Source organism: Scyliorhinus canicula, chromosome 1 (assembly GCF_902713615.1).
Source record: "Scyliorhinus canicula chromosome 1, sScyCan1.1, whole genome shotgun sequence".
Classification (NCBI taxonomy): Eukaryota; Metazoa; Chordata; class Chondrichthyes; order Carcharhiniformes; family Scyliorhinidae; genus Scyliorhinus; species Scyliorhinus canicula.
The window spans coordinates 228011518-228029316 of NC_052146.1; the positions used below are offsets into that span (position 1 = coordinate 228011518).

Sequence of the window (17799 nt, forward strand, 5' to 3'; positions counted from 1 at the left end):
TAATTGGGTTCAGAACGTTTACACTTTAAGAATTTGCTAGATTCGGTGTTTTTCCCTGATTGCGATAAGGGTGTCGTTGAAATGGAAACGAAAATACCATATCCATTGCAAGTTTTTTTCTTCAAAATATACTATTGAACATATGAATAATTTCGTTTCCTCGCTAATTCATTATTTCTTATGATTATAAATATGGTTTTTTTTTCAAATAGTTCTATTGGATACTTGACACCACGGTTTTATATGAAGAGGCACATTACTATGTTCAGACATGAGGGTCCATCTGTAATAGTTATCATCCCATTTCCTTCCAACAAAACTATCGTGGAAATTTGATCCCGAGCAGCAGATGATTGTAGCCCAGAATCTGTTTCATTTGGCTCCGAAAAAGAATTCAGAACCAAAACTGAACTACAAGTTAGGCGTGCTTCCACCTAATAATTCATACAAAAGGCGAAAATAAGTAAAACGAAATAACTTTATTCAGTTTTATTCTCGGCAATTTGGCTCTGTGGGAAGCGGGCGGGATGTTGCAATTTAAACTGCATTGCCTGCATTGAAACATTGACTCCAAGACACCATTGATCCACATATATTTTACAATTTTGTCACATGATTGCATCAGGGAAAAAAAGCCGTTTACAAAATGATTTTTACTCCAGGTGAACATTTAAAATACAGCCTCAGAATTATGGTTAGTATCTAGTTGGAAAATGGAGCTTTCAAGTTTGCCTTGACTTTGTTGTTCTTTCTTTGACAGCTTAAACAAACTTCAGAGAGACCCTCAGAGGCACCTCAGATCGAAATAATTAGAGGGAAAATGCCCACGCGCTGGAAGATATTTAAACTATTTTCAGTACAATATGTAAAACATCTATAATCCGTTTTAATTTTGTTGACCTGTCAACAACGCCAACTGCATTGCGAAATTGATCGGTTCAGTCATTGCGTAAATAAAAGCAAAATGAAGATATTTACTTGTTGCACCTGGACCCGCTATCCAAACATTGAGCGGATCCACTTCTAGACGTGGTTAATTCGTTTTTGTAAGACAATTGCTGCATGCTTGTTTGGTAACTTCACAGCACTTCACAGTGCCCGTGTATAAACCCTGTCCCCAACCATTTACTTCAGCCATAAACAAATGCTGTTTTTCTCAGATGTTTTACATAGTGTGAAATAAAGTTAGGGATCGTTCAGCTATCGTGCTGAATTAGTCTTCCAGTTATGGAGCAGTTGAAAGGTGGTTTTCATTTTATTTTAATGGGTGGGGGAGAAGAGCCATGCATTGGATAAACATTCTGTATTCATAACTAATGTCCTGATATTGAATTCCACTTTAACACTAAATGTGTGCCGTTGAGAGGTAAGCATTCATTTGTAAACAGTTTCAACAGCCTCCATGGTGAAATTGTAAGGTAAAATATATATCCTATTTCCATTTAAGGCGGCAGTTTAGTTCTGATTGTCAGAGAGGTAGAGATAGGTAGAGATTTAAAATATCAGTTGAATAAACTCATGGATTGACCTCTCTGTTATTCTCTCAGACTCGACATTATCAAGTCCGCTAAACAGACCCAAGTTGCTGAATTGTCATAATGGAAGACTGCATTTTTTTTACATGTGGTTATCATTTTAAGAAATTAGAGGTAAAATCGGAATTCATCATTCTAAAAGATTGATTTTACCTGGATTGGAGTTCAGGTTAGAATGTTGCGCGTCATGACGTCGAGAATAATAAATCAGAATTAGATAATTTTGTGCCATCATATATTGACTATCAAGATAGGATAGTTACCAAGAAATTCAGTGAGGGATTCAGAGGAGTGTTGAGAATGTGGAACTCGCTACCACGTTGAAGAACAGTATCACGGGAAGCAGAACAAGGACATGGAGAGAGAAGGGAATGAGAGGGTGAGGGTTGTGGATTTAGACGTGAAAAAATGGAAGGAGGTTACAGTGAAGCATCAAACTGGCATGGACTAAATGGGCGAATGGCTTGTTTTTGTGCCTTATATCCTATATAAATTATATCTCATATAAATTATGCAATGTTAATGTAAGCTTTCTTGTGACACTAATAAAGATTGTTATTTGCATGATTAATGATTGTCTTTAGTTAAAATTTGAGTGTTTGAGAACAACATGTGCTTACTTTCACATATTTTGATAACAGACACTGTACCCTATTGTTCCGGAGGCTCTTTGTCTATTATTTTCCCACTGGGTAGGGTATAGACTCCAATGGCAGTTAAAGCCGTAAGAGACTGTGTGGAGCCCAATAGACGTCAGCAAGACGTAAATGGCACATCTGCAGGAAATCCCTTGTATAGCTGCTCCCACAACACCATACACAGTCAGACTCCGCGTTTCTTCTGTCAGTCAAATGAATTACAACGCGGTTTGTTGCACACGCTATGCATCAATAACAGACCCGTGTTAATAATGCAATGTCCTAATGTCAATTATCTATTTTTTAAAAATCAAGATTAAAGGATAGTATGACTGCATGTTACCCTTTGGGATTCATTTTTGGAAGTTGATGCAAAAATCTGGGGTGGAAAACGCAAATCAATGTTGGATTAAAGGACATGATTAAGATAGTGTATTTGAATCTCACGCGAGTATCCTTGCATCTGTTGGTTGTGCACATCAAATGAAATTACGAGAGTCCATATTTTAAAGAATTGAAGTGTTGAACTTCGTAACATTTTGAATTAAATGGGATCATTAACTTTACATTTTCAGTGCATCGAAACTCAAAATGGCATATTGCATGTTAATGTGAACACAAAAGCTTCCTGCCTGTCACAGCAGAGCTTTGAGGGCTTATTCAACATGGACTAACATAGCTCGAGGTTGGCTGCCTGGCTGCCTGCTCTCTGCTAATATATGCGGAGTGTAGATTGATGATTCACGATATCTCCCCAGACACACCTGTTTTCTTTATTCTCCCTCCTCACCTTCTGTAATGAAGTGAGCAGTTTAGCTTAGACATCCCCTTACTTCCTGACCGCTATGTGTTTGCCGCATTCTGTACTGTACATGATCCGATCACACTGCAGCATATTCAGAAGAAAACGTGTTTTGCAAAAGACCGATAAAGGTTTGTTTTGCAAGGTTAGAAACCACGATCTCACCGAGTGCCTCTTTAAAAGCCGGGCAGATATTGGATGAACACCTCGTTCCGGGCCGTTTATTTATAAATTGGCCATTTTTTACCCCCCATAAAAGTGTATGTCTGCTGCGTTTCGCGCGTTTTGGAGATGTGATGATTTATTGCAATAAGGAGCAGCGATGCTGTTGGCTCCGCCGCTGAGGTCCTCCTGCGGGGACACTCGCTGCGGCGATTGAAGCTGGCTGCAAGGAACTTTGAGAACATTTAGAAATAAAAGAAAGCAGCAGACGATGAACGGCATAATGCTCAGAAAACACTCGGGGCAAAGGGTGCACCAAGTTAGAACTTGGAGGGATTTGACAGCAAAGTGAGAGCCTGTGCACAGGGCGGGCGGGCTAGCGAGACTGCTCCATGCCCCGCCCCCTCCCCCAGTCCCGGGCTCTGGATGGTGTCCGCCTCTCAGCAACAGACCCGCCCTTCCACCACCTTTCTCCTCCCACAGCAGCATCCCCACTGCCGCTAGCAGCAGCGCCCTGCTCTCTCCCACTCCAGCAGTCGGCAATCTCCGCAGCAATCTCCGGCATCAACTGCCTCCTCAGGATTAAAAGGAGCGGGAAACGGAGCGGGGAGCGGAGGACGGAGGACGGAGGACGGAGCCCCCCCCCCCCCCCCCCGGAACCGGCCGCCAGCGGGCACACATGGAGGAGACAGCGGAGTCCTCCCCGGGCTGCCTGCGGAGATTTGCCACCTGCCTCCTCAACCACAGTAGGTTTACTCAACCACCACTCGCCCGGAGGAGAAAATGGGAAGGGGGCATCAGGAGAAGGGAAACGTAGGGTATTAGAAGGGAAGGTTATCGGGGCAGGGAAGGATATGGGAGGGGCTGGCCATCAGGAGGAGTGATGGACATGAGAGGGGGAAGGAATGAGGAAGGGGTGGGAAGGGTAGAGGGGAGGAAGGGGTGGGAAGGGTAGAGGGGAGGAAGGGGTGGGAAGGGTAGAGGGGAGGAAGGGGGGGGGAAGGGTAGAGGGGAGGAAGGGGTGGGAAGGGTAGAGGGGAGGAAGGGGTGGGAAGGGTAGAGGGGAGGAAGGGGTGGGAAGGGTAGAGGGGAGGAAGGGGTGGGAAGGGTAGAGGGGAGGAAGGGGTGGGAAGGGTAGAGGGGAGGAAGGGGTGGGAAGGGTAGAGGGGAGGAAGGGGTGGGAAGGGTAGAGGGGAGGAAGGGGTGGGAAGGGTAGAGGGGAGGAAGGGGTGGGAAGGGTAGAGGGGAGGAAGGGGTGGGAAGGGTAGAGGGGAGGAAGGGGTGGGAAGGGGAGGAAGGGGTGGGAAGGGTAGAGGGGAGGAAGGGGTGGGAAGGGTAGAGGGGAGGAAGGGGTGGGAAGGGTAGAGGGGAGGAAGGGGTGGGAAGGGTAGAGGGGAGGAAGGGGTGGGAAGGGTAGAGGGGAGGAAGGGGTGGGAAGGGTAGAGGGGAGGAAGGGGTGGGAAGGGTAGAGGGGAGGAAGGGGTGGGAAGGGTAGAGGGGAGGAAGGGGTGGGAGGGGTAGAGGGGAGGAAGGGGTGGGAAGGGTAGAGGGGAGGAAGGGGTGGGAAGGGTAGAGGGGAGGAAGGGGTGGGAAGGGTAGAGGGGAGGAAGGGGTGGGAAGGGTAGAGGGGAGGAAGGGGTGGGAAGGGTAGAGGGGAGGAAGGGGTGGGAAGGGTAGAGGGGAGGAAGGGGTGGGAAGGGTAGAGGGGAGGAAGGGGTGGGAAGGGTAGAGGGGAGGAAGGGGTGGGAAGGGTAGAGGGGAGGAAGGGGTGGGAAGGGTAGAGGGGAGGAAGGGGTGGGAAGGGTAGAGGGAGGAAGGGGTGGGAAGGGTAGAGGGGAGGAAGGGGTGGGAAGGGTAGAGGGAGAGAGAATGGCGGTGTGAGATAGGATAGAGGGAAGGAGATAGTGAGAGAGGAAGGGATGGAGGGAGGAGGATAGAATGAGGGAGGGGGTGAGGACGAAATGTGGGGGAGGGAATTGGGGAGAGAGGGAAATCAGTCAGTGGAGGGATAGGATTGTGGTGGAGGGAGTGATGGAGAGGGAGGGAAGGAATAGAGGGAGAGCGGTGGAGTATGGGGAGGCAATGGAGACAGGGAAGGGTTGAAAGGGGAGGGGATGTGGGGGGATAACGGGGGAGTTGAGGGATGGAGTGCGGTGTGGCCAGTTGGAGAGGGGCGAGGAAGAGAGACAATCTATTATTGTCGCCAGTAGGCTTACATTAACATTGCAATGAAGTTATGAGATAAATGGAGTAGGGGGGGAGAGGGGGATGGAGCCGGTGGGGAAGGAGGGCAGGGATAAGGGGGTAGGGGGGAAGGTGATCAGGGGGTAGGAAGGATATCACAGGGTAGGAAGGGGAAAGTAAAGTGTGAGGGAAGGTAGGAAGGGGATCAGGGGGTGGGGGGTCACCTGGGGTTGGGGAAGGGGGTCACCTGGATTTGGGGGGAGGGGGGTCACCTGGATTTGGGGGGAGGGGGGTCATCTGGATTTGGGGGGAGGGGGGTCACCTGGATTTGGGGGGGTCAGCTGGGGGGAAGGGGGGTCAGCTGGGTGTGGGGGGAGGAGGATCACGGGTTGGGGGGTCACTTGAGGTTTGGGGGAGGGGACACCTGGGATTGGGGGGAGGCGGTTGCGGGGGAAGGGGTCACCTGGGGTTTGGGGGGGAGGGTCGTGGTTGGGGGTCACCTGGGGGGAGGGGTCACCTGGGGTTGGGGGTCACTTAGGGTTGGGGAGGGTGTCACCAGGGGTTGGAGGAGGCGGTCACCTGGGGTTGGAAGGGTCACCTGGGGTCGGGGGAGGGGGGTCACCTGGGGTCGGGGGAGGGGGGGGTCACCTGGGGTCGGGGGAGGGTGGGTCACCTGGGGTCGGGGGAGGGTGGGTCACCTGGGGTCGGGGGGAGGGGGTCACCTGGCGTTGGATGCAGGGGGTCACCTGGGGTTAGGGGGAGGGGGTCACCTGGGGTGGGTTGGGGGGGTCACCTGGGGTGGGTTGGGGGGAGGTCACCTGGGGTGGGGTGGGGAAGGCCACCTGGGGAGGGGGTCACCTGGGGGAGGGGGTCACTGGGGTCGGGGGGAGGGGGTCACCTGGGGTCGGGGGGGAGGGGGTACCTGGGGACGGGGGGTCACCTGGGGTGGTGGGAGGATGTGGTCTCCTTGGGTTGGGGGTCAAGGCTTGGGAGAGGGGGTCTCGGGGATTGTGGTAGGAGGGGGTCTCGGGGATTGTGGTAGGAGGGGGTCTCCTTGGGTTGGGGAGGGGGGGTCTCCTGGGGTTTTGGGGGGAGGAGGTCTCCTGGGGTTGGTGGTCTCCCGGGGTTGGTGGTCTCCCGGGGTTGGTGGTCTCCCGGGGTTGGGTTGGCGGGGTGTGGGGGGGGGGGGGGGGGGTCTCAGGGGTGGGGGGGGGGGCTGTTGCGTGCTGGCGGTTGTGTTTGTGATGGGGGGGCCGCCTCATTGTGCTAACGGGCCGCTGCCGCAGCCGCGCTGGTTCCGGGTCGGCCGCAGAATTTTCTCCTGTGTTTCGGGACCATTACTCAGTGACCGCTCCGCGGTTATGATTCACACCACCAACCTTTCATCGTCGACCTTGCATCGCGGCGACAAATCAGGGATGAGAGGAATGCGCGTTCCGAGAACGCGACGAGGTGTTAGTAACAGCTTTGTATTGCCAATAACATCCATTCATTAACAATAGGTTTATATTGGGGGGGGGGAGCAGCAATATGGAAGGGGACTTGGCCACGGGGCAAGTTGCCAGCCTCTCAGGCCTCACACCTCTTGGCCTATTAGGCTTCAAAGAAATGGGAAGGGTGGTGAAGACCAACTCTTCTCATGGTCTAGTCAGTCTTTATGGGGCGGAAATAATAACGACAACGATTTACAATCAAAAAATAATGAGCACTCCTCATACAATGAAGGTATTTTGTTTTAGCCGCTTCATACAGAAGCAACACGTGTATCCGAAGTTGCTGACGATTCGAAAGGATCTTTTTCGGTTGTGATAAATTGACTGAGTTTGATGTTTATCAGAGAATACCCACAATGCAGAAGGAGGCCATTCGGCCCATCGAGTCTGCACCGTCCCTCCGAAAAAGCGTCCCATCCAGACCCACTCCACCACCGCGCCCCCCCCCCCCCCCCCCCCCACCTTTGGACACTGAGGGACAATTTGGCATACATCAGGATCTGGACATATATTTGGACTGTGGGAGGAAACTGGAGCACCCGGAGCAAACCCACGCAGACCCGGGGAGAATGTGCAAACTCCACACTGTCACCCCAGGTCAGAATCGAACCTGGGTCCCTGACACTATGAGACAGCAGTGCTAACCATGTGCCATCCCATGCCTCCCTCTTATGAATTAATTATTTTTTAAAGAGAAAATTTAGAAGTGGAAGTGTTGTCATTAACATGAGTTAACTGAAATGTTGACAGAGCAATATTTAATATTTGGAAACCTGAGCTCCAAAAGCAATTTGGCAGTAGTCTTCATTGTTTTATGTTTTTAGCGTTGACTTTCAGAGTGTCTATAGCCCAGGAACTTCAATTACTTATATATTGTCAGTGTTCTTATTATGTGTTTTATATCTGCAATAATTTGCAAAAATGTTAATAAAACATAGATAGTGCTTGGAGATGAACAATTAGGTCAACATATAATTTATTTTTCTTTGGATAACATTGATAACATTTTAGCAGTTGTTTTGAAAATTTGTGATGGGGATGTGGGTGTTCCTGGCTGGTCCAGTATTTATTGCCCATCCTTAATTGCCCTTGAACTGAGTGGTTTGCTGGGCCATTTTAGGAGTTAATGACATTAGAGTTACATGCCATCCAGGTAAGGACGGCAGATTCCCTTCCCTAAAAGGACATTAGTGAACCAAATGAATTTTTATGGTCACCATTAGATTTAAGTCCAGATTTTGTATTGAATTCAAATTTGACCATTTACCGGATTTGGATTTGAACCCTGGTCCCCAGAACCTGGATTATAAGGCCAGTGACAATACACTGCGCCACTGCCTCTCATAAAAGTCCTCATCAACCAGGGATTTATATTTCAAGTATTTGTACATTGCAATGTTGCATTTTCACAAGCCTATTGAAGATATACATGGGAAATTCTCTAAACTTGAAAGCATTAATTCTTTGCTGGATAGAATTTTGTATCTTCACCTCAACATATGGGACTGATAAAGAGCCTCACAAACTGGATGGAGTGCCAACGAAGATGAACTGCACCTCCAGAGCAAGATTAACATGGAGGGTTATGGTCGTCAATGCCCTCTTGGGGCACTCCTCTCCACTCCAATAGGTTCTGAAATCGCTGATATATCCAATGCGCAATCTACAGACCCTGCCACATACAGGACAGGTGGTGCTTAGAGGATTTGGTGGATGAGTTGTTGGGAGATTTGTGTGCTCTCTCTGAAGCCTGACTTGGCTGCTGTATGTTACGGTGAAATCTCTGGTTGCTTTTCTGAATGAATCTTCTCCATTTTGGTCAGTCACAAACCAGGGACTGCCATGACTCAGCAGGATGTTGGACCTCTTTATAGATATCCTCCAAAGCTCTCCTGAAGTATTTCTGTTGTCCTCCTGGGACAACCAAGTTCAGCAGCTGCTGAGCGAATCGGATGTGAAGTGTACGAATGGCATATCCTGCCCAGTGGAGCTGTTTTTGCGTGATTGATGCCTCAATGCTGGTTGTGTTGACTTGGGAGAGGGCATTGCTGTTGGACTGCCTTTCCTGCCACCAAATCTTCAAGATCATGGTGGTATTTTTCCAGTTTTTTGAGGTGCCTGCAAATAGGTTGCCCAAGCCTCTGAAGCATATAGGAGCAAAAGAACACAGTGCCCATGTGAACCATTACCTTGGTCTCGGGTTTGAGATCCTGGACATCAAATGCACACAACCTGAACTGGCACATTGGTCTATTCCTACCTTCAACGGCAGAAGGCTTCCAAGATATGGAAGCTGGTTTATGTCTACCAAGATCTCACCATTGATCTTAATCAATGTGATTAGGTGCTGTGCTGTATGAGCTGGCTGAAAGACAACCTTTGTTTTTGTGGGTGTTGAGTGAAAGGTCCATTTTCTCATGTGCCCAAGTCATTCTCAACTCCTTCTCTGAAACATATGATATGACTCATCTGGTTGATCTTGAAAGTTTTCTTCAGATTTAAAATCTCGATCTACTTATGAATGGTTCCAGAACCTGACATTATGCTATTACTAGTGGGCAAATACTGCTGGTTGTCTTGAAGTTCCTGTATGTAATTGTGCTAAAGGCTGGTTGTTTTAAAATAAATAGCTTCAGTATTTCATTCAAATAGTCCTTGCTGTGATTTCAAGTTTACAAGAAGGAGAAAGCCAGGCAGAACATTTTGTCATTTTTATCATCATTGCTATATGCATAATATCAACAACATTAAATTTCAACACAAAGGGAACAATGACCTGTATAACATTCAGTGGGTATGGTTTCTTTGGCATCTCCTTGACATAGAATATGCCCTAATATTTTTGATAAAAAGAATGCCATGACAACTGCCTCAACCACAGTTAGAGTTTCAGCAGCCAGATAACTTTTTGATCATTCTTCTTATTTTCTTGACTTCCCAAACTAAGGGGCAATATTTCTCACTTTCTTCCCTAAGAAATATTACAAAACAGGCTGTGCACAAAAACTCATCAAAAAGGTTTGCATGAGAGGGTCACCCAAAGATGGAAATTTCAGCACACATTTCTCCATATCTATTTATTTGGACATTTTTGCCTGTAAAATGTCCTCAAGCTTCGGATGGTTCAATATAGTACTTAGTTCTGAGACATCAAAACTTACATCCGGCCATGCCTGTGTGCCCAGCCAGTTTAACTGTCCAACTATTTGCAGTTACTCTGTGTCAGCTTTGAAAGTATCTACATCTTTTTGTGAGCATAAGGGCAAAAAATATTTAAAATGAGCTTTCCTGCTAATAATAATAATCGCTTATTGTCACAAGTAGGCTTCAATGAAATTACTGTGAAACGCCCCTAGCCGCCGCATTCCGGTGGGAGGGTTCTCTGATTATGCTCCCCGCTTTCCCAAGGCAGCGGGAGGTGTAGACAGAGTCAATGAATGGGAGATGGCTTTGTGTGATGGACTGGGCTCTGTTCACGAATCTCTGTAGTTTCTTATGGTCTTGTACTGAGCAGTTGCTATACCAGGCTATGATGCAGCCAGATAGGATGCTTTCTATGGTGCATCTGTAAAAATTGTTAAGAGTCAATGTGGACATGCCGAATTTCCTTAGTTTCCTGAGGAGGTAGAGGCGCTGTTATGCTTTCTTGGTCGTAGCGTCTGCATGGGTGGACCAGGACAGATTGTTGGTGCTGTGCACACCTAGGAATTTGAAGCTGTCAACCATCTCCACCTCGACACCATTGATGCAGATGGGTGTGTACGATACTTTGCTTCCTGAACTCAATGTCCAGTCCTTAGTTTTGCTGATGTCGAGGGAGAGATTGTTGTCATTACACCACGCCATAGGTTCTCTATCTCCCTCCTGTACTCTGACTCATCGTTGTTCAAGATCTGACCCACTATGGTTGTGTCATCAGTAAACTTATAGATGGAGTTGAAGCCAAATGTTGCCACAGAGCCATGTGTGGAGAGGGAGTATAGTAGGACACTAAGTACGCAGCCTTGCGGGGCCCCGGTATTGAGGCCTATGTGGAGGAGGTGTTTATCCTGTCTGATTTGAGCACCTTTCCAATGTACATGAATGTTCCCTCAACTGGGACTCCCTGACCCATTGCTGGAATTCAAGATATTCTTTATTTTCTATTCTTGTACACCATTTATCCAGTCCATGGCCCTCACCCCTTGTCCATCATCCAAGACATTTTTTCATAGAACCATTAAAAAAAAAATCAATTGGTTTTCCTGCCTGTCCATCCTTCCTGTTATATGATCCTTCTGAATGCAATGCACATGGTGCGTTGTTATCCTCTATCAGGTTTTCAGTATCCAAAAATGTATAATACATCCCAGTAATCTGTGAGGAATGGACTTTTGTTTGACTCCCATGTTGGATAGTAACTGTTTTCCCCCCCACATCCTAAAACTTCCTTTAGACATTACTTCCTATGTCACTCTCATAATAAGCCATACCACCGGAAATGAAGTCTACCTCAAACAGTCTTAAGTGGGTCTGCAACGCTCTCGGAATTCATTCCGATGCTTCAGCCTTGATAAAGAGCTTTCCTTTTGCATATAACGCATTATAGTGAGCAGAGCAAATGGAAGTAACGGTAGTTTTCATTTCATTTCATTCTAGGGAAGGGGGCCGACAAACAGTACAAAAGGCAACTTTGGATTCCTTCCGTATGGGTTATACCCGCTAAACACATGCAAAGAATTGTGCTTGCATTGGCTCCACCATTGCAATGTGCAACTTGCAAGTGGGTTGGTCAGCTCATAGTTATGGAACATCTCATTAATTACTGCATGATTCCTCTCAAATAAACCATTCTGAAGAGGCTCTCAGCCACAGTTCTTAACCATATTCACATTTGTCTGCATGTCCCAAAATTAGTCATTTACAAATTCCCCATTATCTTTCAAAAATGTTGCTGGTGTTCCTTGTCCAGTAGCGACAGAGACCACAGAGCAATGAAGAGACTGATTCCAGCTATGTGCATGGGATGACTACTCTTTTTGTAAGCATATAGTCACCCCCAAACCTAAAGCAAATGAATTTTTCATGCTATTTAACCGTATGCCAATCTTTGTCTGGAGATCATAAGTAGCTATTGAGCCAATTCACACGGTAAAGGTGCAACCACGGTCCAACACTGCAGAGTTGAATGAATTAGCGATCAAAATACTCCACCGAATTTGGGCTTTCATTAACCAATACAATTCCTTAAAGCTGATCATCGTCATCATTCTCAGCCTCAGAATTGTCCATAGCATGCGTTACCTAAATGTCTTGATTTTTGCATTTTGGAAAATTTGCTGCCTAATGATATTGAGAATTACAACAAAAACACCCATTCGTCAATCCCCATGCATTTCTAGAGTTCATACACCTATGGTTGCTATCACAGTCCTACTTTCTGGCTTGATTCACAAATCAGCTAAAGGTTCCTCATACAATCTGTCAAAATCCATAACATACTCTTCCATGGACTGATTGCCCATCTTGTTAATAGTTGCTGAGGTTTAATAGGCTTTCAACACATCATCTTTCTTGTAAATTCTATCTATAGATCATAATAGAAAAACAAATCTCTCCAATATCCAAGTCACTCACATCCAGCTCTTAAACTTTTCCTGGTAGTGACAAACCCAAGGTCATACTTTGCTTCTTGTTGAATCAGGAGGTAACCTGAGTCCACATTCCCACCTCATTTTCCACTGCTCGTACAGTTCAGACTCCAAAAAAGTTTGAGAATTTGCTTTGGGCCTCAGCCATTTTGCACCAGAGGTTGCAAGGAGCATTAGTTTTGTCAGAAAAGAGAGACAAAAAACATCTTATTCATCATCCAACCTCCATAGATTGTTGTTAAATTTCTGTGACCATGTTAACCTGCTGAATATGTATCTGGTAAAGGAGGCTGGAGCCAATCTATCTTCAACAGAAGCTGTACTGAGTTTTGTGAAGAAACCCAAGTGCAGATCCTTTTCCCTCCTACACAGGTGAAAACTGTTTTTTTTATAAACATGCCCTAATCTTTTCCAAATTAGTCCCAGCTGTTCTTAATCAGAACCAGAGTCCGCACTCAATTGTCACAGCATTTGTAACATCGTTGAAGTTTTTTGACCGTGAAGTTTTGACGTGTTTATGTTTGCCATTGCCTTGTGCATTTGTAAGTAAAAGCTGTTTTATATGGGAGAATAACTATAGTTTTTATCACTGTGTAAGTAAGGTTTTCCGAGATTGAATGTGTATTTATAATTGAAAGCCGGCTATCTTACATATTTTTGAAGATAATACTTATGTTTGAGACTATTTTCAAATGGTTTCTTTAACGTAGATTACTTAACTAATCCGAGCTACTTTATTCCACTGCTCCTCAATTCGTCTCCTGATCAAATCTAGTTAACTGAATGTGAAACGTTCATTTAATGTGTTGCTTGGGAATGAGTTTAGGATGCTAGTGTGCAAGAATACATTGCTAATGTCAGTTTGTCCGAAGTACTCACAAAATTAAACCTCTGAATTGGGTAGCATGATTGAAACTGTTGTTTCCATTCTCTAAGTAGATACATAAAGTAAAGAAACAAAATATGGAAAATAAAATGATTGTATGACTAATATTGTGTATTAAGGTATGTCTTTAAAATCAGGCAGATTTACATGTAGTCTTGCATTCTAATTCACAGAATTGCATTGAAGTTTGTTTATGGCTTGGCATTGCAACATTGTAAAAACTGCAGTATAGTTGGGGTAATAGTGAGATTGATCTGCACTTGGTTTGAAGCCATATGAAGATTATTCAGTAACCCATCGGATGTTTTTACATATTTAACATAGGTGCTGGTGCATTTTTCACATCAGTAGTGAACGGATGGGACTGAAATGCAGTTGGTATCTAAGTGGAGCTTTATATTCACCTTTAATTGTACATATGTATAGATTTGTGGTGATCTACTTAGCTGAATACAGAGCAGTGTGAATCCAGCAATTTCCAAGTTTGTGATTTGGTTTAATGTATCATTATGAGAATGTGAATCTAAGTTCCAGTCTAGCAATTTAGAGTTTATGAGACTGTGTAGCTGTAAATCAGGAGAAGGTATTTTGCTGTAATTTGGGTGAAATAGTAATATTATCTAAATGTCAACTTATCAACAGTGACATCAAGTAACTGGGCTATTTTCCTTGATGTCATTTTCTGTGAAAATAATGGAAAGAACAGAACACATATCAATATGTGCAGAGAACCAAGAAAACAACCGAGGGCACGATAAATCCACCCTGTTGCGCACAGTGCCGATCCCGTTGCTCTGGGAGCATCGCGGGGAGACCCAAAAGGCCGAAATGCGCCCGGGTCACCCAACCCACAACATTCAGTGCGATCTGGATGACGTCCTCACTGGGCGTGATTCAAATAATTATATTTAAATGGGCCATTAGGCTTCTAAATATGCGTGGCTGGTTTGAGACGCATTTTGTCAGCTTTCAGGAGTCACCGACTGCACCAGCGAGATCTCACTCTGTCGCCGATTAGTACTTGTCTCCACAAGCGGAGACCAGGCATGATGGCCATTCCGGGGTCTCGGGGGGCCATTGTAGCCCCCCTTGGATGGTTGGGAACAGGGCAATCTGGGCAGTACCAACTTAGTGCTGCCAGGGTACTAGGTTGACAATGCCAGGGTGCCGGTTGGCAGTGGCAAGGGGCAGGTCCTGAGTGGGGCCAGACCCATGAAAGGGGCGTGAAGGGTGGGGGTGAAGGGGTAATAATGGGGCGTCACGAAGGTCGGGGGGGATGTCTTGAAAGGGGTGGGGACTTAAAGGGGGGGCCCCCTCAGTGACCCCATAGCAGGCTATGCTGATTTGAGGAGGATGATGCCCAGATGCCCATAAGAATGGATGGGTATGGGCCAGGGTCGCCCTCATGTCTGGGTGGTGTGGGCATTCCGTGCTAACATTTATTGATGGGGGACGGTTACCCCTCGAGTGTTGGGGTCTTGCTCATGTCTACAAGGGATTGCATTTTCCATGGGTGGGGGGTGTGAGGGACCCTGAAGCTCACTTTGAGATATGGGGCATGATTCAGCGGCCTCGTCGTGCCCGACTTGGTGTCAGGACGAGGCCCTTGAATCTTGCCAGATTCACGACGCTTGAAACGTCTCGCTAGATGCATTGTGCTCTCGCTGGGCAAGATCCAGGCACACGTATTCAAATGATCCATTAGGCTCATTTAAATATGCGCTTGCCCAATTCACCCAGGTTCCCCAGTGAGGCCACAACCAGGTGGCGTTTGGTACCGGTTCACAAAGTCGTGAACCAGTTGTGATGGCACCTGGGGAGGTTGCTCTGTTGAGCTGAGACATCTGGGTTGTCGGGGACTAGGCAAGGTGGCGCCCTGGAACGTCCCCTGGCACCTGGGCATCTTGGCACTGTCAGCATGGCACTATCACAGTGCCACCCTATGAGGAACAGGAAATAGTAATCGCGGGGTTGCCCGAGGAGAGTGCTGTCACTGACTGAGAGATTGACTTGACGGATACAGCCTTGTCCTAGTAGAAACTGGAGATGAGGGCCTCCCTGGTCATACCCTTGTCATACCCTTGCCACCGCTCGTCCTCCATCCTCTCGCTCATCCTCGTGCTCATCCTCCAGCCCATCCTGGACCACCTCTTCCTCCTCAGATGAGGCTGTATGTCCCTCCTCCTGCTCCTTCTCCAGCTTGTCGCCCATTGCTGTGTCAGATTGTGGAGGGCACAGTAGTACACCCATTTGCGGGGTGTACTTCAAGGCACCGCCAAAGCGGTCAAGACATCGGACAGCATTTTCAGCAGGCCGATGCACCACTCAATGACAGCACGAGTGGCAACATAGGCCTCATGGTAATGGGTCTCCACCTCGGTCTCAGGTCTGCACAGGCGTCATCAGCCATGACCTCAGTGGGTATTCTTTGTCCCCAATTGCCAACCTGTCATCCTGGGGGGTCCTCGAAGACACCAGGGATCTCCGCGTGCCCCAGGATGCAGCTGTCATGCACACTTCCAAGTGTAGCCGGCACACACGTGCATGATTTGGTCACACACAATGTGAACATTCAGAGAGTGGGACCTTCCTGTTAATATAGGGCACTCTCTGCAGCCCTGGTGCTCGCAGGGGGACATAGGTGCCATCGATCGCCCCCTGGACGGGTTCATCCCAAGATGACAGCAAATCCTGCAGTCGAGGCATTTTGGTAGGCATGGTCCAGCTGGAAGGTGATATAGTCTGATGCCCAGGCATTCAGAGCATCAGTCACCTCCCGGATGCACCTGTTGGCGGAAGAATGTGATATGCCACACAGATCCCTGCTCGAGCCCTGGAATGACCTAGTGGCGTCAAAGTTCAGGGCTGCGGTGACCTGCACGGCCATCAGAAGTGGGAAGTCCACCTCCTCCATGGGGTGCCATGTCCGTGAGTACATAGCACAGGTGCTGCACTGTCTCCCTACTGATATGCAGCCTTCTGCGGCACATGCTGTCTGTCAGATCATTTAAATGAGAAAAGATGCCTGTACATGGTGGTCCGTCGTTGGCCTCCCCTTCTGGATCCCTCCTCGGCCTGGTGGGTGGCCGGATCTTCAGGGTATGTGGTGGCCCCCTGCACATGTGGTGTCGCATCCAGCCTGTGTTGGCGTTGCTGCTGTCTCTGGCGTCCGCCTTCCTCAGCTGCGACAAAACAAGGACAGCCTCCGCGGGATCGATTCCAGTAAACATTGTTTTATCTGAAAGGAATTGAAGAAGGAGAGAGATCAATTATCAGTTGTGACTTCCACCCCGGAACCCTAAAATTCCCCAAGCCTCCCTCAACCTTACCTTTCCCACCTTCTCTGAGTGCCATCCTGTGAGCCAGGTGTGCTGGCAAACCTTGCTCTGCACCCTGAACCTCTGGGCACACCAGGAACCCTTAGACCTCAGACCTTTGCCGGGAACATTCAGGAGATGGTGCTTAGTTGCCCTCCGCTCATCCACATACTTAACCTTTGTTCACAAGACGATCTACAGTGGTGAAGCCCTGCTCTTAGTGTCTGATTGTTGACAGCTGCCTCTATGGTGCTGACGCTCCTAAAGTTCAGGCACACTGTTCACGCATCAAGGTTTGCTGGACATGCAGTGTGCTAATCATCCTCTGAGGCATGGCATGTGTGCCCTCGAGGAGGCACTTGAGAGTTGAGGAGTATGAAGTGCTAACACAACTAACAAGGCTAATTCCTCATTTGAAATAGCCTTCAGCTGTGAAGCTAGAGGCTGCTCACAATGAAAGTGAGTGAAGTTGACTTTCAGGAGAGAAGCTGCAGCAGGGTTCTGTCATGGATGTGTTTGGTAGGACAGACAGGCTGCAGGTGTGGTTGCCCCTGTTATGGGTCTCCACAATGTTGAAAGATGGCTTGAAGGCCTCATAGATGCAATGCCCCAAATCCTCTGGTTCAGGGGCGACCCCCAACTGGAACGCTTCAGCCCCCCAAGAGAGATAAATGCTGTAAATTTCCAGCGGAGCACTTCAAAATCACTCCAGTGTGGAAGGGGGTGATTGGAATGCACTTCTTTGCAGTGGTTGATGTTTGTAAACATTGTGGTTACAGCACTTCAGTTACTGAATCATTAAAAAGATGAATGAAGCACGGCTCACAGCTGTGTTTGTAGAAGCTGCCGATCGCAGCCCACTGAGGAGAATGAATGAATGGTTTGCAGCTCAAGGATCTGAGGGGTTTAAACACAGGTCACTGGTTTACTCTTTCCAGGAATTGACACATGGAGCTTCCTCTGTCTGAGGCTGTATGCCAAGGTGTCATTTTTTCCCTTGCCCCTGTCTGGATTGCTCTCTAGGTTCCAGACAAGACTCTCTTTTCTGTGGGGCCTCTAGGGGAGGGTGTCCCTTTATTTAGGGGGTCTCTGGGGGGGGGGGGGAAGTCCCCCAGGGGGTCTCAGGGCCACCTTATTTAGGCAGTCTGGGGG

The 17799-nt window shown here is 47.6% G+C and overlaps 1 protein-coding gene across 5 annotated transcripts in view; it reads left to right on the forward strand.

The window, feature by feature from the left end:
- Positions 1 to 17799, forward strand: part of pde10a (phosphodiesterase 10A) — a 628597-nt gene that overhangs the window by 252159 nt on the left and 358639 nt on the right. The window contains exon 1 of one of the 5 annotated variants that reach the window (XM_038808750.1): positions 3791 to 3883. The exons of 3 other annotated variants lie outside the window; for them this stretch is intronic. In XM_038808750.1, the coding sequence (XP_038664678.1) occupies positions 3817 to 3883 (67 nt within the window). In that variant the 5' untranslated portion in view covers positions 3791 to 3816. Of the gene's footprint in view, positions 1 to 3790; positions 3884 to 6604; positions 6774 to 17799 lie in introns of those variants that run through there. One more of the 5 variants, XM_038808739.1, reaches the window with a different exon arrangement.